General features: G+C 36.7%; 1 protein-coding gene across 1 annotated transcript in view; it reads right to left on the bottom strand.

The window, feature by feature from the left end:
- Window positions 1-1,511: 1,511 nt before the first annotated feature.
- The window catches only part of BRCA2 (BRCA2 DNA repair associated), a 53,544-nt gene continuing 28,335 nt past the window's right edge, over window positions 1,512-26,720 (bottom strand). Inside the window, exons 14-27 of the mRNA XM_059903419.1 lie at window positions 22,372-22,778; window positions 21,715-21,896; window positions 20,770-20,957; window positions 18,970-19,140; window positions 18,120-18,474; window positions 16,239-16,394; window positions 15,991-16,135; window positions 13,833-13,954; window positions 11,143-11,341; window positions 10,747-10,910; window positions 10,517-10,655; window positions 5,491-5,735; window positions 3,166-3,312; window positions 1,512-2,269 (exon numbers count right to left, since the gene is read on the bottom strand). Of these exons, the coding sequence (XP_059759402.1) occupies window positions 1,628-2,269; window positions 3,166-3,312; window positions 5,491-5,735; window positions 10,517-10,655; window positions 10,747-10,910; window positions 11,143-11,341; window positions 13,833-13,954; window positions 15,991-16,135; window positions 16,239-16,394; window positions 18,120-18,474; window positions 18,970-19,140; window positions 20,770-20,957; window positions 21,715-21,896; window positions 22,372-22,778 (3,262 nt within the window). The 3' untranslated portion in view covers window positions 1,512-1,627. The remainder of the gene's footprint in view (window positions 2,270-3,165; window positions 3,313-5,490; window positions 5,736-10,516; window positions 10,656-10,746; window positions 10,911-11,142; window positions 11,342-13,832; window positions 13,955-15,990; window positions 16,136-16,238; window positions 16,395-18,119; window positions 18,475-18,969; window positions 19,141-20,769; window positions 20,958-21,714; window positions 21,897-22,371; window positions 22,779-26,720) is intronic.

Genomic DNA, 26,720 nt, shown 5'->3' with positions numbered 1-26,720 from the left:
CACTGACTTGTTTTGTGTATTTATTAACATTTGCATCACTCATAGAGCTGGCATAGTGCTTATATACACAAGAGGCTCTCATTAAGTGACTGATTGATTGTTGAATAAGTAACACAAATTGCTTTCACCATTTACCCCTTATCACGCAGTATACATTGTTGACTTTGTAATCATTAAATTGTCACTTTTGGGGGGATAATATCCACATATACTCAAGCTTCACATTTTGCTTATATAGCTTGGCTCTATTATTTACAATTTATAAAAAGGAGTGTGTGCATTAGATGTCTCCATAATGGGTAGTCTAAATGGTAATGAAGAATGAAGGCGGTTATAGCTTAAATCTTTCCAAGAATCAAAAAAAAAAAAAAAGAAAAAAGGCTAAATTCTTTAATTCTTTCTTTTCACCTGAGACTCAAGTTGTTTTATTCCCTGTTCTAGAATGGATCACTGGGAAAATGATTAGGATGTGAAGACCAGACTCTTTTATGAACAAAAATCACATTAATAAGACTGGCAGAACACTTAAGTTAGAAAGAATAGTAGAATAGACTATTATGTTTTAATGATTTTCAGAAGTGAGAAAAATCACTGGTCACAGCTATGGAAGAAAGGAAATTGCTTTTTAAAAGGATTTATTCTTGGCTTTAAAATGTGTTTATAATAAGATTTAAAAACATGATATTGTATATAAACTTAAGACATATTAAAAGACCTGATTCTCCATGCTATTAGCTTCTAGTTGGAACTGCTTTCTCTTTTTTCTATTAAACTTAAAGGAACAAATGAATGGTTCTCTTCTGCTTTGGTGGTTAGAGAAAACTAGGTTTAAAAGGGTCTACCTGCTGAATCCTGTGATAGGGCTAAAAATAAAGCAAGGAGAATCAGTGCCAATTTGAAAGATTTTCTCTTAAGCTGCAGTCCAGACGATCATTTTGTTAAAAATCAGAAACAAAAACAAATTAACACTATGAAATCTGCTTCAGATTTAAAGTATTTGAACTTTTAATAAATAATTTAATTTTACAGATCACATTGGAATCATAAAAGGGAAGTACATTGAGCGTTCTATTTTTCTTGTAGTCACACTGACTTAAGGGTGAAGAATTGGTCAAAAGAAAACACCACTGTAATATCTTACTCATCCTGACGTTTTTGATCAGGATAAAACTGTGTTAGAACCAACATGTGCATTAAGGAAAACTGGTTCATAGTGGGTTACCTCTTAAAAACAAACCTAAAATAGGAACTAAACTAAGAGGAATTATATGAGTCAAAAGAACTGCACTTAGAAACCTAGTTTCTTTTAATTATAAGGACACAATCTAAAAGAAACAGGTATGTTTACTTCGTTTGTAAAATAATACTTATAGTGACCAAATCTAGTCATAAAGATTTAAAGATTTTTTTCTTGATTAGTTAATATACAGTCACAGTTTTAAGATATATAATTGAAATAAGAGCATACCAATATAGAAGCAGGCAAAGAGCATTGCTGTGATGTATAAGCACAGAGATAAATTTTGAACTTTTTCCTTTCTTTTCTCATTATGCAAATTCTGATGTAGAGTTTGAAATTGTATATGTTTTACAAACTGGAAAGGTTGTATCAATACCTAATTTATCATCATTTTGGTTTTTGTCGCCTTTGCAGTCTCTTGGATATATTTTTTATTGTACTTGTGTCCTGCATATTAGTCTTCTGTTCTTCAGTCCTGGCTGGGGAATTCCCTTGTTCTTTGATCACAGATGCAGTGTAAGGCCTTTTCAGTCCGAGATAATCTTTTGGACTAGTGGGAGCGGTCCTAGTGGACTCACTGATAGATGTAAGTTGATTTTCTCCTGCTGAACCAGACAAAAGGGCTTGGGTATTTATCAGGGCAAGTTCTTCATCAGCTATTGAATCACCTTCCAAAAGAGAGATGTCATTACATTTTTTAAGTGGAGTCATCTGAGGAGAATTCAATTCTTTTTTCTTCATAGGTGTTTCATATTTGGTGCCACAACTCCGTGGTGGCTGAAATGCCTTCTGTGCAGCTGGAGAAACAAATGTACAAATGGGACTAACAGGTGGAGGTACAGGCAATCTGCTCAAGAAATCCAAGGCTCTTCTCTTTTTGCAGTTTTTTGGGTCATCAGTCTCTTTCTCCCCTTTGCAACAAGACTTCGAAGTCATTTGGGCTGCTGCAGGTGTGGAGACAGACTTCCCTTTTAGCTTACAAAGTGATAACGGACTTTGATAATTCATCTCACTACTGGGAGAAGACATCTAATAAAAAAAAATTAAGTAGCCTATATAATTATGTCCCAATACATAAAACAAAATCAAATTAGCTTTTCATTAAAAAATATTTAAACACACAAAGGCCAGTCACTTTCACTCTCCTAGTGGCTATGATTTCAAGAGACATTCATATTATTATTCTTATTCCAGAAGGAAATATTTTTGCATAAGAGGACATAAAAATGACGTGAAAAGAAAGATGAAGATTAAAAGCAAAACAGGAGGTAGGGGACATAACTTATGCTTTAATCTTTTCCTTTTTGTTATTAACAAGTTAAACAAAGATAAGCATTTAAAAACCATTTTAAGAATACAGACTGCCTGTGTTCCTACTTTTCTAGTTTTGTGACTGGAGGCAGTTCCTTAACCCCTCCTGTATGTCACAGTTTCCTCATCCGTAAAATGGAGATACTTTTTATCTCAGAGGGTTGTTGTGAGGATTAAATGAGTTAATATACATAACTTAGCAAGTGTTAGCTAAAGAATTAGTCCTTAGCCAATATTACAGACTTTAGCTTGATTTGCTTTTATTGTGATTTAAAGAGTTAAATCAAATTGAACTTAGAAACAACCCTAATTATATAGACTAGTCCTCTAAGCAAAAAGACACAGGCAAAAAAAGTTTCTTCAATCAAATGTACTTGGAATGCTAAAATTCAAAGCACCTGTTTATAAAATTTGCCCCAAAGAGTGTTACACTCTGGCTTCAATAAACCAGATAAAATTTCCAGATAACCTATACCTACAGGAGGCACTTAACAATTAATGACACTTAATAATTAAGTTTAATTACATTTTATGATGTTTACTAGGTATACATCAGAATATGTTGTTGCCTCTATATAATATTTATAAAATTCCTTAAATTTAGATTAACTTACCAGAAACTTATTTCCTGTACCAAGGACTGTTTGAGCAGTGTGTGGTGCTGAAGTATAGTCTTTAGTCGGGGTGGACCACTTGGGATTATTTGTATTAAGTATACGAATAAGCTTGTTTTCTGCATCATTGCAAAATATATCGATATTCTAAGAAAATAAATTGGAAGAGCTATTTTGTAAAATGCAAACCTACACATTCATGTTTTCAGAAAAGGTAAATGGTTACCTTTAAAAGCAGAAGTAAAAAAACACAGACCAGAAAAAAAGGATGAGACACCCCAAATTTGATAGCAACTGTCAGTTGTTAGAGGGAGAGAAGGAGGGGGGCTGTGTGTGTGTGTGTGTCAGGGAAATAAATGTAAGAGAGCTTCCCAACCGTGTGTGTGTGTGTGTGTGTGTGTGTGTCAGGGAAAGAAAAAAATGTAAGAGAGCTTCCCAACCATCTGGTTTAATCAAGTTATCATGATACTAAATTTGGGACTCAAGTCTCAGTTTTATTTACTACCTGACAGCCGTAAATCATCTAACATCGCACAGAGTACTCCTTAGGTTAGAAGTAAAATGAGAACTGCTTCATGTCTGTTCCAAGAATTAACTGAAATAACATTTGGTCATACCACATGAAACTGTTGTTTCAGAAGTCACAAATGGTCAAATACCAGCAATTTGGTTATGGTTTAACCTAATTTATAAGAGTATTTTGTTAAACTTCAAAATGATACGTAAATGACACTCAGTCATCTCTGAACTGCCCTTGAATGGTGTCAGAGAAAATCTGGGATGTAAGCAATAGGTACTCTGCATGTGAGCCAAATAATGAATGTAACCCCCAGTTTAGAAACCAGATAAATCAGGGTGTTATTCTTCACAATATGCATCAAGTCTAGGTAAAACATACAAACTTTCTTTATATAGCTAGCTACTCTAATGCTTTTAAAATATAATTTTATTTATATGAATTTTGACTAACACATTTCAAATATTAAACTGCAGAACGAAGAGGCTTATCTTCTGTAGATTTTTTAAAAGTTAGCAATTTATAAAATCCAAAATTTTACTGGGAGGCAGCATTGCATAGTAGTTAATAGTTTGGGCTCTGCATTCAGATGGCTTAAGTATGAATCCTTGTTCTACCAGTTTGGCTGTGTGACTTAACTTGTTTCTCATCAATGAAATGGGAAAACAGTTCCCTACTTCAGGGGTCCCCAACCCCCCACCACGGACTGGTACTGGTCTGCTGCCTGTTAGGGACCGGGCCGCACAGCAGGTGGTGAGTGGCAGGCGAGCAAGCGATCTGCGGCTGCCCATTGCTCGCTAATACCGCCTGAACCACACACCGGCGCCCTGCCACCCCCCCACCCCGCCCCGGTCCGTGGAAACATCTTCCACAAAACCGGTCCTTGGTGCCAAAAACTTTCAGGACCGCTGACAGGCTTAGAACAAGGCCAGACATACAGTAAGCACTCAATAAACTTTGTTCTCCTATTTGGTATTATTTCAAATCAAAAACAGGTATAGGGCTTCCCTGGTGGCGCAGTGGTTGAGAATCTGCCTGCCAATGCAGGGGACACGGGTTCGAGCCCTGGTCTGGGAAGACCCCACATGCCACAGAGCAACTGGGCCCGTGAGCCACAACCACTGAGCCTGCGCGTCTGGAGCTTGTGCTCCGCAACAAGAGGCCGCAATAGTGAGAGGCCCGCGCACCGCGATGAAGAGTGGCCCCCGCTTGCCGCAACTAGAGAAAGCCCTTGCACAGAACCGAAGACCCAACACAGCCAAAAAAAAAAAAAACAGGTATAAACTGTATAAAATATTAGATAATGGAGTTTAAAACGTAAATTAAACAAAATTTTTTTTCTGGCCATGCCGCGTGGCATGCAGGACCTTAAGTTCCCCGACCAGGGATTGAACCTGCACCTCCTGCAGTGGAAGCATGGAGTCTTAACCACTGGACTGTTAGGGAGGTCCCTAAAATGTAAATGTGGATTCTAAATATTATTAACTAATTACACTGCCAAGTGCTGTAAATCATGGGTAACTCATATAATTCTTGTTACCAATTTCCAGTTTGCCTACACGGTCTATATATCTCTGAACATCCTTCTCAGAACTTTTCCTAATTCAGTTCCTTTCAAATCACTCTCTTCTCCCTGATTGCTGTCACTCAGCATCTCCTCAGGTTCACGAATAATTGACATTATGATGAAGTCTCAACTTACATTATACGTCAACTATCCAATTTTCATAAAAGCTGCCACTTCCTTAACATTTGACTTGAAATAGGAAAATGCCAACATGCATGATAATGCTCAAAGCTAATTTTACCTCAATAGTACTTTTCATTTTGTGGAACGTTTCTTGAAAATGGCCTTCCTTTGGACTGGCAGAAAACATGGAAAAATCTCCAGCAAATAAAGTAGGAATTCCTGATTTGGACTCTGGTCGCCACTGGAGGTTGCTTGCAGCAATTAACATGTGAGGTTTAATAATGTCTTCATTAAGATCTATCCAAAACTTTATTGCCAATAAATTACGGCATTCATCTGACAAATAGACCAAAGGAGCAAGACCTAAAATGGAAAAAACAAAATCCAAAAAGTAGAAAACAAAAAATCGAACTTCATTTATATATGTGTTAGATAAACTTAAAAACACAAGGAACCTCTAAATATGGCCATTAATTTTGGTATGCTAATGGTAAGAACAAATCAAAATAACTAAATTTAGAGAAAGCTCAGGATTTCCAAAACAACCTGTTGCTTATGGTGCTAAAATTTCAATGCAATATAACAACACATTCTGTTACAGATGCCATGGGGAAGCAGGCAACATGTAAGCTGAATAATGAATAGGGGAAATTCATCAAGATGGGAAGGAAAAGGCCATTCTAAGCAAAGTGAATGAATTTTTAAAGGTAGGAATGTTAAATGCTTTAGTGGGTCAAGAATGTGAAACTACAGTTTAACTGAGGTATGTGGGGTGGTGGTTTAAGGCAGGAAGTTGAAGGTTTTTTCAGGCATCTGAAGGAGTTTTGGTTTCATTTTCTAAGGGCCAGGGAGCCACCAAAGATTTTAAGCTAGGAAACATTAGATTTGGGTATTGGAGAACTGGTATTTCAGGCTTAAGGTGGCACTTTGAAACTTTCTGATAGAAATTTCTTTCTCTCATACTTGACATCAAAATAAATAAAAAAAGAAAGAAATGTCCACGAAAAACATACAAATAAGGAATATCCTGATATAAAATTTAAAAGTTGGTGATGAAGGAAAAAAGATTGTGGACAGAACCAAGCACAGGAGGGCTCAGCTTCTAGCCTCCTTCCCCATATTGGGGAGATGACACACATTTTAAGAATTCTGTTATCCTTAAATCTGAAGAAAAGCAAAAAGAATGGGTATCCTTACTTTTTCCTCTTCTGATCAGAAATAATGAAAATGGCGATGGTGTAAAACAGGTGATCAGGATTGACTGACAGGATTAACAGTTGTGTTATGGGTTGAATTGTGTCCTGTAAAACACGTTGAAGTCCTAACCTGTGAATGGGACCTTATTTGCAAACATAGCATTTGCTGACAAAAATCAAGCTGAGGTCATTTCAGTACATCCTAATCCAATGTCCTTATAAAAAGGGGAAATTTGGACACAGACAGGCACACAGGGAGAGTGCCATGTGAAGATGAAGGCAGAGACTGGGGTGATGCATCTACAAGCCAAGGAAGGCCAAAGATTGCCAGCAAACCATCAGAAGCTATGAGTGAGGCATTGGACAGATTCTCTCTCACAGCCTTCAGAATGAACCGAACCTGCCAGTATCTTGATTTTGGACTTCAAGCCTTCAGAACTGTGAGCCAGTATGTTGTTTAAGCCACCTGGTTTATGGTTCAGCAAATTAATAGGTGAGGTTACTCACTGAACTAGGGAAAATGATCTAGAACAGAGACAATATCTTCCAGGGATATGGAATATATAGCAGATAGGAACTGAAATACCCAGCCCTCATACAGTAACTAATAGGGGGAAAGTTGGTCTTGAGTACAGCAGAGAAAAAGAGTCAAGAACTGCAATGTGATGCTGGCAAGTTTCTCCCGTGCACCTCATCTCCACACCACAGTCTGCTGTGGGACCATGAGAACTAATCTCATGTCTGTCTCCACAAGAAGCCCAGGCTCCCAGTTCATCCTGCACTCCCTGGACTCAGTCTCCAGAGAGCTTTGCACATTGCCTCTCTGGACACCATCTCTGACCCCTCCCTTCTTAGCCTCACCCACTCTCTTTGCTATCAAATACCTTCTGACGGGCCTGAGTCGGGCCCTGGCTCTCTATCTACTCCCACACCCAGCGACCTCATCCAGTCTCATGACTTTAATCATCACCTGTATATTGATGACTTCCCAACTTATATCTTCAGCCCAGTCCTTCCCTTAGAACTATATCCAGCTGTCAAGTAGAAATCTCTAAGTAGATTAAGCAACTAAAACTTAACTGTCCAAAACTGAGCTCCTGACTTTCCCTGCACACCTGTTTTTCTCGTGGTCACCCCCCTCAGGAAATGGCAACTCCATTTGTCCAGCTGCTCAGACCAAAACCTCGGCCCTCACTCCTCGATTCCTCTCTTCATCCACACTGTCCCTCTACCTTCAAAATACAACCACAGTCTGACTATTTCTGGACACTCCCATTGCTTTCGTTTGCTCCAGACTATTCTCAATTGCCTAAATTTCTACAACAGCCTCCAGCTGATTTCCCTGTTTGGCGTCTCACACCCCCTACAGTCTATTCTCAGTATAGCAGCCTGAGTGATCCTGTGAAAACCTCGTCACGTGGTGTCAACGCCTCTACTTGAAACCTTCAGAGAAAAAGTTAGAGTACATGCAAGGACCACGCCATTGCCTGGTCCTTCACTCCTCCCAGCTGTTACTGCTCACTCCCTGGCCTCTGCTAATACTTAAAGGAACCAGGGAGGATCCTCCTGTAACATGACCTTTGTAATTGCCATTCCTCCTGCCTGGAATGTTCCTCCCCCAGATGTCCACATGCCTCTCTCCTCTAGTCCTTCAACTCATTCAGATGTCAACTCTGCAGTGAGCTCTTTCCTCACTTCCCTGTCTAAAGCTACATTCCTCTCCCCTTCCCCCTGATCCCACCTGTCACTCCCGACTTAATTTTCTTCCTTCGCCATACTAAGAAAACTATATGTGCTACTTATTTTGTTTGTGATCTCCCTCCTCGACTATAATGTAAGTTCCATGAGGACAGGGATACTTGTCTGTTTTGTTCATTGCTGTGTACTTAGCATTTAGAACTGTGCCTGGCACATAAAAGGCGTTCAGTAAATACTGATTGAATTGAATAAAAGTTACCCACCCTCTATAACAATAATATAACGAGTGGAGTCACCCAAGCATGACCAAGACGAAATAAAATGCTACAAAATCCATGTAGCATATCAACATAACTACAGTCAAAGAAGACCCCACAAAGCACTAAAGCACAACTAAACAAAAACATGTTAAACAAAAAGGAGAAAAGAGCATAACAAAAGACAAAGAGCACATCCCATAAAGTAAACAAAACTAGAAGAACAGAAGAAAATTTCTGAAGTCCTCAAAACTGATTCATGCTGTTGAACTTAATAGGAACATATACTCAAAAAAAAATTAAAAGCTTGGATATGCATATGGGATGAAAAATAGCCCGATAAGATAAAAAGGAGACTGCAGGGCCAGAGAAATAAACTGAGGACACCAGTATACTATCATAATGGGACACATGCATGCATTACAAATAGCAAGGAATAAAACATATCAGTATATTGTAGAAAATAAAATTACTGACATAAAGGCTGGATATAATCATGGTGAATGAAGCATAATCCAACATAAGACTAACTGCTGTCCCTGAAGTAGAAATCCAAATAAATGAAATAGATTTATTCAAAGATACTACAGAATTTCTCTAATATAAAGAAAGCACTGAATCTGCAGATTAAAAAGGCATCTGTGTTCCAGGAGAACTGTATACAGACTGCTTATACTAAGACATAGCTTAAACTTTTGGACTTCAAAACATACTCTTCAGACATCTAGACATAAAAAGACAATCACCTAAATGGGGGAAAAATTAGGCCAGTCCCAGACTGTTCAATGTCAAAACAGCAATTTCTACAAAGTTCTGAGGGAAGAAAGAAGCAAGAACCCATATTATTATGCCTGCCAAAATACAGTCTCAGAATTAGAGCAACAGGTTCACATTGCAAACATATGAGGAATTCATGGAATATGGCACATTTGAAACCTTCTTGAAAGAAACATTGACAATAAACCTTAGCTAAAGAACTGAGGAAGGGAGAAACTGTGACAGGGCAGTTGATAAACAAGGAATCCACCAACCTGAGACCCTACCCTGAACCAGGGACTGTTTCAAGAGCTGAGGATACAGCAGTAGCAAAGTCTCTGCCCTTAGAGAGCTAACATTCCGGAGGAGGGAGACAAAAAACCCCATAAATATGTATTGTTAGTGCTGGTGGGTGCTATGGAGAAAAATAAAGCAGAGTAAAGGGGTAAAAGTGCTAGGCTGGGAGCAGAGAAAGTACAGCTCTTTTACAAAGGGTGCTCAGGGAAAGGCTTCTTACGAGGTTGCATTTGACCAGAGACTTTAAGGAGCCAAGGGGGCCAGCTATGTGGCCACCTGGGGAAAAGGGTTTCTGGGAGAGGCAGCAGTGAGTGTAAAGGCTCTGTGATGAAAGTGGGCTCAAGAATAGCAAGGAAGGTGTCAATACAGCTGAAGGGGGATGAGGGACAGCGTTCTGGGAGGTGAGAGTGGTGAAACCAAGTGCTGAGAGGGCCTGGCACAAAATAATCAATAAATGGAAGGCTTTTGTGCTTAAGTTGAGACATAGTTGGGCCTTTACACTTGCTTTCAGATAAAATCTATGGACTCAAGGTATGGAAGGAGGAACGAGCAATGTCATACTGAAGGAATAAAATATAAATGAATTTGGCTAATATGTTGGAGAGTGGTAAAGACTGAAGTAGGAGGTGAAGGCTTGATAGATAGTTCAGTGAACTGCAGAAGATTATAATTATTTGTCTAGTAATCACTAATATGCAAAACAGTTTCTAGCAATTTCTTTAAAATTAAGTAGCACAGAATGGGATGTAAGTTGTTTCCTTGTAATATTGTAGAATTGCTTTTCATTAAGAATCAAGGTTAAAAAACCCTACTTTCACATCACTAGTTACCAAACTTGCCGATTAGTAGCTCCAATGAATCATAAGGAAGAAAAATTTTTAAATATAATGTTTTTCAAAAGCATCAATAAAAAGCTACCATTAAATACACTGTGTATTACCTATTTTTTTCACAACAGAAACTACAAATCCTATTAGGTCCACCTCAGAGCAAGGTGGCTGGAAGTCTGGATCCAATAATTTGTTGAAGTGAAGCGGCTCCCTTGGCTGATAAACTTGTAATAAGATTTCATCCGAAGACTACAAGAAAACAAAATGTATCAGTGTACGGACATTCAATAAACAAATACACATCTATCAAAACTGAAAAATCATGATGAAAAGTTTATACCGGTAGTTGTTGATACTGCGTTTTTTTTGTTGCTGTTAACTGTACGTTAGCTCTTTCAGATTTACTTTTAGATTTTGATGCTGCAAGATGATAGATTCTGTATCTCTTTCCCTCTGTTAAGAGAGAATATAAATCTGATGATGGACGCCAGATACTCAACACAACTAGAGAAAGAGGAAAAAGACACAATATAAGAAATGATAATCATCGAGAGTCTTGTTTAAAAATAAATACTGAGGACAATGAAGATCTAAGGGTTATGTTATCACTTTGTGGGTACTGGCAGCCCATTTTTGCTCCTCTTAACATTTTATCTACCATTTGAAATCATTTTATTAATAAGATAATAATTTTTTAAACTTAAAATTGATAAAAACAAAAACTTTGCATACTGACCTGAATCTTTTTCCTTTCTCTTACAGCTCACGATACGCAGCTTCCACACAGGTGTAACGTCTCTTGGTAAAATCTGTTCCCCTTGCTCAGCAGACTCCATAGCCTTCCTGAGTTCCACATGGATCTGGGCTTGCTTCTTATCATTCAACATCTGTCTGTGATTATTCAAGGCTCTTAACTGCTCTTCACTAAAATAACCCTGTGGCCATTTAGTATATTGAGGCAGATGATTTTGGAATAAAAAGCAAACAAAACAGAAACAAACCACCTCATCTATTGTAAATGAATCTCTTTAAATGGGGTCAAAATACAACAGAATTTAGTTCACTTTAAGGATGTGACAATATAAAAATTGAGATTAATGTACTCAGCTTATCACATAACAAATATTTTCAAGTGACTTAAACAGTTTACTAATCTTTGTGACAAATTTACCTAGGGCAGGGCTTCCCTGGTGGCGCAGTGGTTAAGAATCCACCTGCCAAGGCAGGGGACATGAGTTCGAGCCCTGGTCCGGGAAGATCCCACATGCCGCAGAGCAACTAAGCCCGTGCGCCACAACTACTGAGCCTGTGCTCTAGAACCCATGAGCCACAACTATTGAGCCCATGTGCCAAAACTACTGAGTTCGTGTGCCACAACTACTGAAGCCCTCATGCCTAGAGCCTGTGCTCCGCAATAAGAAGCCTGTGCACCACAACGAAAACCCAACGCAGCCATAAATGAATGAATGAATGAATGAATAAGAAAAATTTACGTAGGGCCAAAACAACCCCTACTTATAAATATACTCTAATAATCATAATCAACACTGACATTATAAATGGTTAACATCTGAATGCCTATTATATTTGAGAAATAGATCTATGTGTGGGTAATGTATTAATTCATTTAATCATTACAATAATCCTATGAGGTAGGTACTATCCCTGTTTCCATGTGGTAGATGATGAAACTGAGGTACAGACAGAATAAATAATTTGCAGAGGCATATAGGCAGGGGTTGGCTCAAGGGGCCTCATTCTTATCCCCCTGTAGTATAATTTCATTAACTCTCTGGAACAGTAGATACAATTTAAAACAGATATGTACTATAAGCACTTATCTCTGCCTCTACATTTCTCTCCCAATCATTTAGCAAATTGGTGTTTGAACCTCCTGGGAACCTCACCCAGTATTAACAAAAAAAAAATAAACCAAAAATAAAATAAATAGTAATTCTGACATATAACCTACTAGACTGCTGCTGACTTACCCATGTTAATACCCTAATCTATACTGAGAAGGGGGATTATGAAATCCCTGTGCCCTACAAAGGTCTTCCTAAATAGGCAGTGTTTAGGTTAAACATGAATTAAAATAAAATATGTGATTTCAGAAGTCCCACAATACTAAACATTGTCACTGAAAACAAGTCCTTTTAACAGGGTATTTTAGAAATTGATGGCAATTTTCCCCTCTGAGAATGATAATGATACCTTTCAGTGAATCTCATAGAATCACATAAACTTAGAACCTTAGAGATAAGCTACTCTCAGGCTTTCCCCTGGCAGATGGCAGAGAGGAGGTCTGAGAGAGAAATCACCTGTCCAGCTACACAGGGGCAGAGCCAGGTCTAGAACTTAGTCTTCTAACTCTCATTCTGCCCCCTTTCTCCTTATAAGTAAATTTTATAAAAGGAAACCAGAATAATATTTTGTTAAATTTTATGGATGAAATTAAAACTATCTTCAAAAGCTTCAACAAACACAAAGAGATAGAGGCAAATAATTTCTCAGGAGAGCATAATAAAGCCTTACAGACTTGTAGCAAGGCTTGAAAATCAGACTCACTTCCCACAGGGAGAATCTGAGTTGTAACATTTGGGAATATAAGGGAATTCTGTTCAGAATAGCACTGCTCACTCTCCAAGCAGAGTATTGTTTATTTTGAGGTCCCAATATTTAAGAAAGTTAAGGTTATATACAACATTTATTGTCATCAAATAAATGAGATTAATCAATAAACTTTTCCTAAAATTTCCCCTCTCCTATTTAGCAAACTAATCCTAGAATTTGCATTAATTAGATTCCCAGGTGTCTAAAAATTTAGGAAGTAGCCTACCTTAATGTATGAAATGATATTCTAATAATAATATTTACATAGAACTTTCTAACAGTACACTTTACATACATTATCCAATTTGATCCTAAAACAACATCTTTTGTGCCCATTTGATAGCTCTTTTATATCCAGTTTGCTTAGCTAATAAATGGTTGAGCCATGATCTAAAGCCTATGCTATTTGTAACACACTTTCATGCTTCTGAAAGTTTTCCACCTAAGTATCCTTAAGGTAGAGGATTATGAAATAAACTCTAGGTAGGATCTGAGAAAGAGCTGAGAACATGGAAACTGAGACAGTGCCCTGAAGGTACTTGTTTTATCTTAAAAATAAGCAAGTTTGCCTCCATTTTAAACCATATTTAATACATAAATTATTTACCCCTCTCATCCTCTATTTGGTACAGAAGTAGAAATGTAGCACCCTGGTTTGGTACATCACTGAGGACCCCATCACTGAGGTACACATCCCTTGGAGAAACACAGCATTTCAACACAGTGCTTCCTGTAATGGCCAGATGAGTGACTATAGCTTTCCACGTTGAAGGATGAAGATTAGCCTCACTGTAGGCCAGCTTACTCTCTCACCTCAAGGTAACTTGGGTCTGGTGAATCCTTCACAGCTTCATAAAGTTCTGCACCATCTTGGAGAGCACGGACTTGCTGTCTTGTTAGTGCACGTGATGGTATACATCGTTCTGTTATATTTTCTAGGAAAAAAGCAACACTAATTAGCTAAACTATAAATTTAAGAATAGTGAAAACTAGAGAACTCAACAAAAAAAAACACCCAAAGAAGGAAGGTTAAAAATAAACCACTTATTTGCTAAAAGTTCTCCAGGAAAATTTGAAACTAGTGTATTCATGGTTTAATAAATTCTCATACAAAGAGTTTACTTCATTAGAGCAATTTGTAAATTTCATGATTTACATGAAATTTACATGATTTACATGAAAATGATTTCATGTAAGTAAATGATTTCATGATTCACTTAATTATGAGCTAGTGATAATTTTAAGTAAATCAAATATTGAGTCCCATTTTCCTGCAGATTTATTTAGAACATGAAGTTAAACATAAAGAAAATCATGATATCCACCTCCTAGAGTAATGGAAATAAGAACACAAATAAACAAATGGGACCTAATGAAACTTAAAAGCTTTTGCAAAGCAAAGGAAACTACAATCAAGATGAAAAGACAACCCTCAGAATGGGAGAAAATATTTGCAAACAAATCAACGGACAAATGATTAATCTCCAAAATATATAAACAGCTCATGCACCTCAATATTAAAAAAACAAACAACCCAATCCAAAAATGGGCAGAAGACCTAAATAGACATTTCTCCAAAGAAGACATACAGATGGCCAAGAAGCACATGAAAAGCTGCTCAACATCACTAAATATCAGAGAAATGCAAATCAAAACTACAATGAGGTATCACCTCACACCAGTTAGAATGGGCATCATCAGAAAATCTACAAACAACAAATGCTGGAGAGGGTGTGGAGAAAAGGGAACCCTCTTGCACTGTTGGTGGGAATGTAAACTAATACAGCCACTATAGAGAACAGTAAGGAGGTTCCTTAAAAAACTAAAAATAGAATTACCATATGATCCAGCAATCCCACTACTGGGCATATACCCAAAGAAAACCATAATTCAAAAAGACACATGCACCCCAATGTTCACTGCAGCACTATTTACAATAGCCAGGTCATGGAAGCAACCTAAATGCCCATCGACAGACGAATGGATAAAGAAGAGGTGGTACATATATACAATGGAATATTACTCAGCCATAAAGAGGAACGAAATTGGGTCATTTGTGGAGACGTGGATGGATCTAGAGACTGTCATACAGAGTGAAGTCAGAAAGAGAAAAACAAATATCGTATATTAACGCATATATGTGGAACCTAGAAAAATGGTACAGATGAACCGGTTTGCAGGGCAGAAGTTGAGACACAGATGTAGAGAACAAATGTATGGACACCAAAGGGGGAAAGCTGCAGGGGGGAGGGGGTGGTGGTGTGATGGATTGGGAGATTGGGATTGACATGTATATACTGATGTGTATAAAATAGATAACTAATAAGAACCTGCTGTATAAAAAATAAAATTTAAAAAAAATAAAGAAAATCATGAAGAAATGCAGGAGAACATAAAATTTTCTGCAATAAAAAAAGGTAGATAAAAAAAGTAAAATTTCATGTCCTTTAAGCATAAAACACTATGATTTTTATTATTCAAATTGATGCCACAGGGAAAATAAGCTCTAGTTCCAGGTATAAAAACATAAAGATCAACAACTACAACAGCAAAAATGCAAGTTCTATAATGTAGATAAGGACACAGAGGAAAGAGAATGACAAACAGCTTGGGGAGAATAATTTGATAGTTCTTTCCCTTGCTGCTTTTTTTCCTCTAATACCAAAAATCGATGCTACAAATACTTTAGTACTAAAGCTTATGGGCCAGTTTAATTAAGACTTCTGAAAAGTGCTGTAGGTATGTAATGTTTAATTGCCTAAGACAATCTGTGAGGATCTAAAAGCTCACTATGTTGAATAAAGATGTGATATTTTGGGGCCAATTCAATGCTTATCTGTTTACCTATGTAATATTTTTTTTTTCAAATCAGAAAAAATTCAAATTCAGAATTAGAAATAAAGACAATTCACCCAGTTAGAAGCCTCTGAAACTCTGAAAAAAAGATCTTGTAAATACAACTCATTTTTACCTTCATGCTCTTCAAATTCTGCTTGAATTTTAGTGAATAGGGCTTCCAGTTTCTTTTGTTGGGCTTCTGCATATTTTGTTGCTTCCTTTTCTTCTTCTCTTTCATTGCGAAATATGTATAATCCAGATGATGTCTTCTCCATCCACTGTAATAATGTGTCAAACAGAAATACAGGGTAGGGAGTGATTATTCAAATTAATTGTCTCTAAAGAAAGAAATACAGAGTCAGTTTCAAGAATACATCATACCTGTATAGGGTATGCTCTTTGAATAATTATATCAACACAACCAACATTTCCTCCATCGCTGAAAAGTGATGACAAGGGAAGAGGAAAAGGTCTAGGATTGGAAAAGAATCCGAGTTTGGCATACCAGCAAGCAGGCCGAGTGCTGTTAGCAGAAATCTGGACAAATTAATAAATTGATTTATAAGTTAAATATATACCTGTATTCAATTCTATTTCAGATTTTATAATAATTTTCCTTCTTTTACGGCTGACACCAAATCACCTCATTGTGAAATTTCAGAATGATGGAGACAATCTTAAAAACGTCTTAGGAACAGATCACATAGTAAAGGACTGGGAATAAGACCAGCACTGAACTTAACAGAAACTATACCAGAAGCAAGAAGGTAATAGAGGAAATGTCTTCAAAATTCTGAAGGAATTATAATATTTCAACCTCAAATTCTATATTCAGCCAACCTTGTAATAAGATAAAAAAACACTGCATGTTCCCTTTCTCAAGAAGCCTCTGGCGGTTGTGTGCCCTTAAAGCTAGGGAATACATCTAGAAAGGTATGGAATCCAGAGTAGAGGGCTTCTAACACAGAAAGAGGTGAAAATAATTTCAAGAATAACTGTGCAGCACACATAGAAGATAACCACTTCAGAACTGAGCAGGAACATGGAGAGATCCAAGGAATCTCCAAGAAAAAGAAATGGAACTGATAAAGATATTTTAACATAGTGAGACAATTTTTATATGGCTCCTGTGTGGGAATGAGCTGGTAATAAGGATACAGAAAATTAACAAAAACAAAAAAGACAAGACAGTTAATAACTCCAGGGAAAGCAGTAAGTTGTAAAGAAAGGAAATGTAATCATGGTATATTGTATGCTGAGTTGCAAAAAATATTTTTCACAGTCATTATAACATAAACATTGAATACGGACTTCACTCCTCATCTTTCATAGCAGGAAGCTAACAGTTAATGTCTAAACTGAAGGTGAAAAGAAGACCTAACAGTATAAGCAAAAGAAACAGCCAAAGGGATTGGAAGTGGCTGCCTTTGGGGAGCATGAAGCGGGGTTAGGCAGGGTTGCATCAGTGACTGCTTTTGTGGGGCAGGCTATACACCTTATTTTACTTGAGTTCTGAAATTATGCACATATATTGATTTGATAAAAACAAAACAAAAATTGAAAGCCAGTGCAACTTTGATATTCTAAGCAACATAAAACAAAAGCCTGTTTCAGCCTGACTGAAAGCAACTCAAGTTAATGACAAATTATCTCTTTAACTTAAAAATGACTGACTTATTAAAATGCTTTCCTGAACTACAGTGATCCAGAAGACAACAGAAGTAAATTCTTTACAAGGTTACCTCATAAGTGAATCTGACTGTGCAACATTAGCAGTCATTTCTGATAGCAATATTACAGACTATTCAACATGACAAAGTCCTGTTATCTAGGTTTAAATCTACATAGAGATGAAAGGTGTACTTTAGTATTCTATATCCAAGAATCACTGAAATCTAATGTTCTAATCATACTGGAACAGAGATTTGGCCAAGTAATCACAGTGGAAGCAGAGCAATACTATGACAACAACATGAGGGCTACAGGTACCAAAATCAAACATCCGGTGCCAATTTACTCCTGCTCTGTGACTGCAACTGCATTATTTCAGCTCAGTAAATATCTCTGGCTTTCCGAAAACACAAATATTTAACTATCTGAGAAATATGCCACTTAAACGAATAACAGTATCAGTACATTTTCAAGAAACAAAGCATCCTTAATAGGCATAAGTAAATTTAAAAATTTAAATGTAAACTCTCTCTAGAATTTAACTGAATCAGTGACTGATTTTTACCAAGAGTGTGCATTAATTTAATTTACCTTTAACATAAGAGATTCTGGGGCTTCAAGAGGCGTACAGGCATCAGGAGAGCCCACCAGCTCTGCTCCATGAATTATGATCTTCTGACCCACAGTTAGTCTACTGTTCTTTAAGAGAGCTAAGAGGGGAGGATCCACCTGGGCCTTAATAGCATACCATCCATCTGTAAGTTCGACAATGGCCACTTTTGTGGTATCCATACTATTAGTTTTACTGCTAGAAGTTTCAGATATATTTGTGCTTAATGAAATTATTTCAGAAACACAGAGAACAAGCGTTTTTGCAGCTGTGTCATCCCTTTCCATTATCTTTTTTATAGCTGATCTTCTGCTTCTATCAATTTCCATATCATATCTAAAAAGAAAAAAAATGAATTATTTTAGAAATTTTGGCTCTAGAATTTCATTGTAAAAAGAAGTCACCGAATAATTGAGAATAAAAATTAAATACCTTTATTGAATACTGAGACTGAAGAGAATTTAAAATTTGGTAGCTGGTAGTATATTAAGTTTTATACTGCTAAAATATGAATTAAATATTAAAACCCCCAAAATGCAAAAATGCTTTACTAGCAATCCCTGAATAGTGGATCAAATTAGTAATTCATATTCTTCTCATGTGCCAAGAGGTTATGGAGAGGGTGGGAGAAGAGGGAGGCATAGGGTGTATGAATGTGTGATTGCTCTTAAGTGGGGGCTGGAGGGTGACAAGAGAACTGCGCTATACAACTGAACAGCAGTGCGGGATGGCAGCTGTCACCAACAACTGGCTCTGATGTGCAAGTCACAGACAGCACAGAAGTCTGACCCATACAATATATGATTACATAATATAGCGCTTTAAACTTGCCTGTATTTGAGTTGAAGAAGTACCCTTTCTGGGCTTAGGCATCTATTAGCAAATTCTTTAGGAAAGGCAAATTCCATAGCTGCCAGTTTCCATATAATCCATCTATAATGATTATAGACCCAAACTCTAGAAATAAGCTTTGGATCCACACCTGGGGTGTCACACAGAGCTCTGAACAAATAAAGGTAGAAGAAATAATAAAAGCCAGGTAAGATGTTATTGAATTCAATAACCCCGACTATTCTTTGCACAAAAACTAAATTGTACAAGATCATTCAATAAGTTTTTATGAGTTAACATAATAAGTATTATAATTTTAGAAAATGACATGTATCAAAATATGCTAATAAAAATTTCACTTAACATGTCAGTCAATACAATTATTTCAACTGGAAAATGAGATCCTTACTGTAAAATAATTATATTTTAGATTATATATTTCTTGTTAAAGAGATTGTTTTTAGAAATCACCTAGTCCTGGTTCTCTTCTTGATATCTGCTCAAATCTACAACTTGGGCCCTTTCTGCTCAAATCTACAACTCCTCCTCCTTTCCCATTCTCACTCTCAGCACTACATAAACAGAACTAATTAAAAGAGAACTTCCATAAACTTCCACCCTCCTATCTACCAACCACCAGCATCAGTACCCTTACACATTGCCTTCTTACTCTATTTAAAAAATTGTACCTCTCCTCACCTCTCTCTTACCCCCTTTTTCCAGCTTTATCTTCAAAGTATTTATCACTTTTTAATATACTATACCATTTACTTATTTCCTTTAAAATTTTTCTTTCCCTGTCCCAAACTAGAATATATGATTTATTAGGGCAGAGTTTTTTTGTTTTGCTATCCCTAGTACCCAAGATAGTATCTGACACATAGTAGGTGCTCAATAAATATTTGTTGAATCATCAAAAACACAGCTTGAGACTCAACACGCGAACAGTTTGAACCATGCCCACCTGATTACAGAGTAATCACTCAACCTCTACACTATGCAGTCTACCTAATACAATTAAGTGATACAGCTGTTACTTTTCCAACTAGAATCAACAGCTGATATTTGTTATGAGGGACAAGTACCAAGATGTAAATAACATTCGTGTTTTAAAATACTCCAAAAACATAACAAAAATTTAAAGAAAAAATATTTTACCACTTTTCTCAAAACTATAAACTTTAGAAAGATATACCGAGATCTCAAAAATAAGGACACAGGAGAAAGGTCTCCTATCTCTTGTCATTGGCATGAGGTAATACCTCCCTGATAGCAAACATTTAAAATTATGTTTGTATAAACACTAGAATCCTAAGAGTATATATAGTTCCTAAACTGTTGATTTTTTAGGGCACTGGAGTTTTCTAGTCACTTGGTATTACTGATATTTAAGTATTTCTGTTTAACTTTATTTTTTATATTTTACATTTACTGAAATACACAATGAAAGAGAATATCCACACAAGTATACACATGTGTGTGGGTTTATAAGGCCAACTCACACTTAACTTTTCTTATCAGTCTTTATTTTGTAAAAGCTATAAGAATAATGTCCTAGTTTAAGAAAAACCAATGCACTAAATCCTAAGACAAACCAAAATTCACTTTTCAAAAGATTTCAACAGAATATCAAGTGAACCACATGTACTTAGAATGATTCAATGTATAAACTTTTGATTTCTAGCCAAATTTTTAAGTTCAGGAGAGATAAGGAAAGATAAAAAGGGACTTGTGAGGAAGAGAGAGATGATGGAACATATAAAAGTTAGTTAATACAAAATTTCTTTTTGCAGAGAGTACCTATAAAATTCTTCTTTTCCAGCCTTTCCATCATTGGAGGGTATGAGCCATCCACCATCAGCCAACTGTATTCCCTTTCCAGCCCATAAACTTTCCTTACCAAAATAATCCTGAGTGTGAAACTGAAAAGACTCTGCATTTTTGCTGTTAATTTTTACACAATGTTTAGAAACACCGTACCTATATAGCTGCACAAAATAAATGATAGAAAAATTTGATGAGTAAAAAACATCAAACAAAAGAATGTTTCACAGAAAAAAAAAATTATAACACACCCAAACTGAATCTACCCAAAGTTTTTCATTTAAATATGAAAATATTCACTATAAAAATATGTAACGTACTTAATAGAAGCTAAAAACTTTTTACATAATATAAATGATCTATACATTCAAGAGTCTGCTGCACCTTTCCCATTCCCGTTGTGTACATGCCTCCTGCTATATCTGCCATAGGAAGTCGTTGTGGGGATAAAAAAGTAATTTAATGTTTAAGAAAACCTCTTAAGTTAAAAAAACTCAGAAGGGGCCCAGACTCTCACCTCTGCATTGCCCCAAATTCCAACTAGATAGTACTGGCTTAATAAGAATCCTTTTAAAAATGTAAATGGCTCTTAGCAGGTTCAGGGTTATGAGTCATTCACACTTTAAATTCAATGAGACTACTTTCCTCTAACACCCAGCTGAGAGCACTTATAGTAATAAAATGAATACATTTTGAGGGTGAAAGAGAAATTGTAATTTTGAAGCACTGATCACTTTAGTAGGATAAGGCAGCAGAGGAGAAGGAGGCTGCCACTGCAGGCTGATTAGGAAGCAAGATGATCTTACTCATCCATTTCTGCATCAATTTGTTTTCTTTACACAATCTGAAGATGCCAGTTAATGAAATAAAGTTACACATTGCTATAAAAGCTATTAATTAGCATTATAGACAAAAGCATACCTGTTTATGAGAACATGCAGTGGGGACTCGGCCTTCTACTGCTACTTTCAGAGAGATTCTAGGCATAGTGGATGTTTTTGCAAGATACAGACTACCTGGCTGTGGAAAAATACGTTGCCTTTGTTTCTTTTTAATTCGCATATCCTGTATATCTCTGGCAGTCTGAAGATTTGTAATTAAATCTATTAAAGAATAAATAATTAACAAAAAATAAAATAGAATATAAAATTTTAAAAGCACAACCCTTGTTTTATAAAATGATATATATCAATTTGCTCTAACTTTAAATCTTAAGGGATGAAAAAAAGTTTCTACTTGAAAAATGTTTCTAAAAGAACAGAAATAGATTATTTTTATTTCGAATTTGGAAGAAAATTAGTAGCCTGATAAAAATCATAATCCAATAATAGCTGTCCTAGACTGCGTGTCTAATAGCTTTTTTTTTTTTTAAGAAGAATGTCTACAATTAGCTACCTTTGAAAGAAAACATTAGAGTAATTTAAACTTAATCTTTGGACAGAAAAATCTAAAGCAATACAAAAGGTTTTGAAATTAGTAATCATCATAAAAGGGGGAAAAATCCTCAAGGTGTTATTTAATATAAGAAATATATATCTGAAAGGCAAAAATACGTCAACACAAAATTTCACACAATACCTAAAGGTTCTTCTTCACCCTTTGTGAAAAGCATAGTTGTTTGATGAAGTTCACTGTCATTAACATTATTTTCACCATCACCAGAGCCATGTTCATCTATGTTTTTTTGTTTTTGCTTGTTTTCCTCGAAATTAGTATTCCTGTTAACACACTGTTCATCTCTGTGAACATGCGATTTAGTTTTAAAAGGTGGGACAAAGACTTTCATTGGTTTGCCTGTAGTTATCGAGTGTCTCCTTTTTTCATTTCTTGGGGCAGGAACCTTACAAAGTGGCTGCCCTGAAACTGATAAACTGCTTGAAGACTTTTCCAAAGTCAGGTGTTCAGAAAAATGAGATTTAGATAGAAATTCTTGACCAGATGCAGTGAAATTTGGATTCTGCATTTCTCGCCTTTCCGTACTTGTGCTACAATGGGGAGAAAATATTTAAGCTTGATTATTTACCAGTAAATGTACATATATATAAATGTTTTGGAATATGTATTTTTTTTTGTAGACCCTCAGTTGCTACATGGCAATCCTATTCTGGTAACCGTTCTGCATTTCATCATGGTTGCCCTCCAAAACAATACCACACTCTCCAAGTCTCTCACACACTGACTCCCAGCCTTTGACTTAACCACCTACCAACATGAGAGAAGAGAATCTGTCAAACATGGATTCCCCCGTCTGTCTCCTCCAGGTCTATCACAGCTCCTCACTTACCTCCTTCCCCAGACGTCTGTCTACCCGTCCTCTTCTCATGGTAACCTCTTCACCTGTATTCTTGACCCCATCTAGTATCCCAGTCTCCTCGGGAGCCCCACTCTTGCAATGATTATTCCATCTCCTTCCTTTCTCTTTCTACCATCTGTTACACCTTCTTCATTCAGAAAGCCTTGCCCACCCTAGACTTTTTTCTCAACCTTATCTCCCTTTCAAGCTGATACTGTTACGTACCCCTCATGGCCAACCTTCCTCCATAGGTAATCTAAAGTAGCTATTTTCACTTCCTCACTTTCCACTCTCTGAACTCTCATTTTCCCCACTAGTCTATAGAAACTGTTCTCAATAAAGTTGCTAATGACCTCCCAATACCAAAATAAAAAAAAGCTTCATGTGTAAACGCATTCTGCTTGATCTCTAACAGTTTTCACTACTTTTTCATTTTTAAAATTCTCACCGTGAATATTTACACCACGATTGTCCCTCTTTTTCTTTCTTTCCTTCTTTTTTTTTTAACTGTTTTTTTCCTCTTTCTCTTAAAAATCTTCCTGCCTCCAAAGTTGGATTTCTTCCCTAGACACTTCCCCTGGGTGATATGAGTCATTTACATTGCTTAAATTACCATCTAACAATAAAAATATCAATCTGTATCTTTATGCCCGACATTCCCCAGGTGTTATTCCTACACTTTGAACTGCATCTAGTACCAGACATCCCTATCTTGATGTTCCACACTCATCTCAAACTAAGCATGTCCAAAACCAAACCTACCACCTTCCCTAGCGTACATGTTCTTCCTCGATATTTTGTTGAAAACCCCATACTTCCTTTTACCCAACCCTAAGCCCATGGAACTTGAAGTTACCCTACAACTTATTTAGTTATCCATTCATCTATCCAGCAAATATTTACTGTGTTCCTACTACTTGCCAGGCAGTGTTTTGGCTGGGGGATATAGTGACAAATGAAACAAAATCATAGAGTCTACATTCTAGTGGAGGGAAACAAACAAGTAAATATGTCAATTGGTATTATATATGCTATGGAGAAAATTAAAGCATGGTAAGGGGGACAGGAAGTGTCCAGCAGAAATAAATAAATGATATTTTATATAGGGTGGTAAGGAAAATGTTATTGATAAGGTGACATTTATACAGAGACCTAAAGGAAGTGAGAGGGAAAGCCATGAAGGGATTTGGGAGAAGACTGCTACAGGAAGAGTGGACATCACATCCTGGGCTAGACACAAGTATGCCTGGAGCACAGCAGGCAAGGGGAAAGTTAGCAGGTGAGACTGGAAAGGTAGCAAAAAGGCCAGATCACAAAGAACCTGCATACCATGGTAAGGACTTCTGGCTTGTACTAGGAGATGGGAAGTCATGGAACAGTTTTTGAGTCCAGAAATGACATAATCTGTCTTATATTTAAAAGGATCCCTCTGGCTTCTTTGTTGAAAATTCACTGTGTATAGGGAGGTGGGGGGAGGCAAAGTAGGAAGTAAGGAGACCAGTTCTGTTGAAATAATCTAGACAGTTTTATGGTGACTTGAACCAGGTGTTAAGGGAGGAAATGGTGAGAAATGATTGGATTTGGGGTATATTTTGAAAGCAGAGTTGTTAGACTTTTACATTTATAGGAATACAGGTAAGGGGAAAGAATACCAGCTTTGGAGATGTTACATTTAAGATGTCTATAAGTCACCCAAATAAAAATGTCAAGTAGGTAGCTGAATAAATATGTTGTTCAGGGAAGAAATCTGGGCTAAAGATATTAATTTTGGAGCTGTCACCAAATAGATGGTATACGGAGTCATGAGAGTGGATGAGATACTAGGGAGGAAGGGCAGGAAGAGAAGCCATCTGGAGCTCAACCATGGGGGAATTTAACATTTAGCAGTTAGGGGAAGAATTAGCAAAGGAGAGTAAGAAAGAACAGCCAGTGGGATAGGAGGAGACGTAAGACAGATGTCCCAGAAGCCAGAGTAAAGAAAATGGTAACTGGTAATCTTGATGAGGGGTAGTGGGTCGTGATGAAAGACTGGGATGGGCTCAAGAGAGAAAGGGAAGAGATGAAGTAGAGAAAGTGAGCTGAGACAATTCTCATGAGATGTGCTTTAAGTGGGGCCTAGAAATGGACTGGTGGGATAAGAGGAGTCAAGAGAGGCTTTTCTCTTCAAGACGCGAGATTTACAGCAACTACCTAAACTGATGGGACTAATCCAGTAAAGTGGAAAAATGATCAGTGCAGGAGGGAGAGGGGACAATGGCTGGACTGGTTTCCTTGAATAGACCTAGATGAGATCAAGTGCACAGGAATGAATAAACCTGGGCACTCCAAAACTTATTTTCACTGATTTTTCACTCCAGTGTTTTTAAATATGAAGAATATCGTGAAAATGAGGAGTTTGCTTTGCAAGTTATGATCAAGACCTCTATTTGAATCCACATGGAGATATTTTGCCACTCTCAGTTAATGACTCTCTGGCCAAATCTTAAATCTATCTTCCACTCACTCTCTGCTCTCTACCACATGTACTAACTAAACTAAGGCCTTTACTTCCTTACTAATCTCCTTGCAACATTTTCTTCTGGTCTGTTTCTAAAACACAAATCTGGTTACGTCGCTTCTCTTCTTAAACTTCCAAACACAAACTATCGCCTATCCAGGTTTCGACTTGTCAGAAATGACATACAGGAGGCTTCCTTTTTGGTCCTACTCTCTCCATTTCTTTGTGTTTCCTCCCAGTCCTCACCCCACCCCCAGCCTGCCAAAACCCATGATGAAAGTCACACAACTTCTTACTGTTTCCAGATTTGCAATGCCCTCTTTAAGCAGCATTCTTTACATTCCATCTAAAGTACTTTTCCTATTAAGCTTTTGTCACATAATTAAGCTGCCAATTTTTCTATGCTCTTACATCACTTTATTATATTCATCTTAGTATTTATAGCACAATAATTCTTTTCATGCCTGGCTCCAAGACAAGCAATCTGACTTGGACTTACATATCTTTTCATCTATCAACACAGTATAAATTAGATACTTCGAAAAGGTGCTTAATACCTGTTTGTTAAATGCATAAAACTGTTTTCCCATCATATGAGTAAATTAAGGTAATATGTAGATGAGTAAGCATTTACTTTATTTTTAATATTAAAACCTGTTTTTGAAAATGAAAAATTTAATAATCACCTGGATTTCTACATTCAAAACATGTATATTAGTAGCCTGCTGAAAAATATATTCCAGAATACAGTTCGATGACTTTTTCAACAATGCCACAAGTAGTTATTTTTGAAAAGATAACATTAATGCAATTTAAACCACATCTTTGGGCTTAAAAATTTACCATTAGAAAAGATTTTACAACTGCTGTCTACAATTTGAGATGCTTCTGTGATATTCACACCCATTATCTATAAGAGACACCTCAGTAACTGCTTCTTTTGGGCTTTTTTCTATTGAAAAGCCACCATGGAGAATGAAGATTTAGCTCCCACAAGACCACTTTCACTTTACCAAACACTCTTTCTCTCTCTCCTTTCCTCATCTTCCCAAGTTATGTATTTGATTCTGTCAATATTTCACATTTACATCATGACTAAATACTTTTTACAGCTGAATGTGTTATATTAGTAAAAAG

This window comes from Balaenoptera ricei, chromosome 18 (assembly GCF_028023285.1).
Source record: "Balaenoptera ricei isolate mBalRic1 chromosome 18, mBalRic1.hap2, whole genome shotgun sequence".
In the NCBI taxonomy this organism is placed as follows: domain Eukaryota; kingdom Metazoa; phylum Chordata; class Mammalia; order Artiodactyla; family Balaenopteridae; genus Balaenoptera; species Balaenoptera ricei.
The sequence above is the reverse complement of the archived record's forward strand: the minus strand, read 5'-3'. Positions and strand labels throughout refer to the sequence as shown.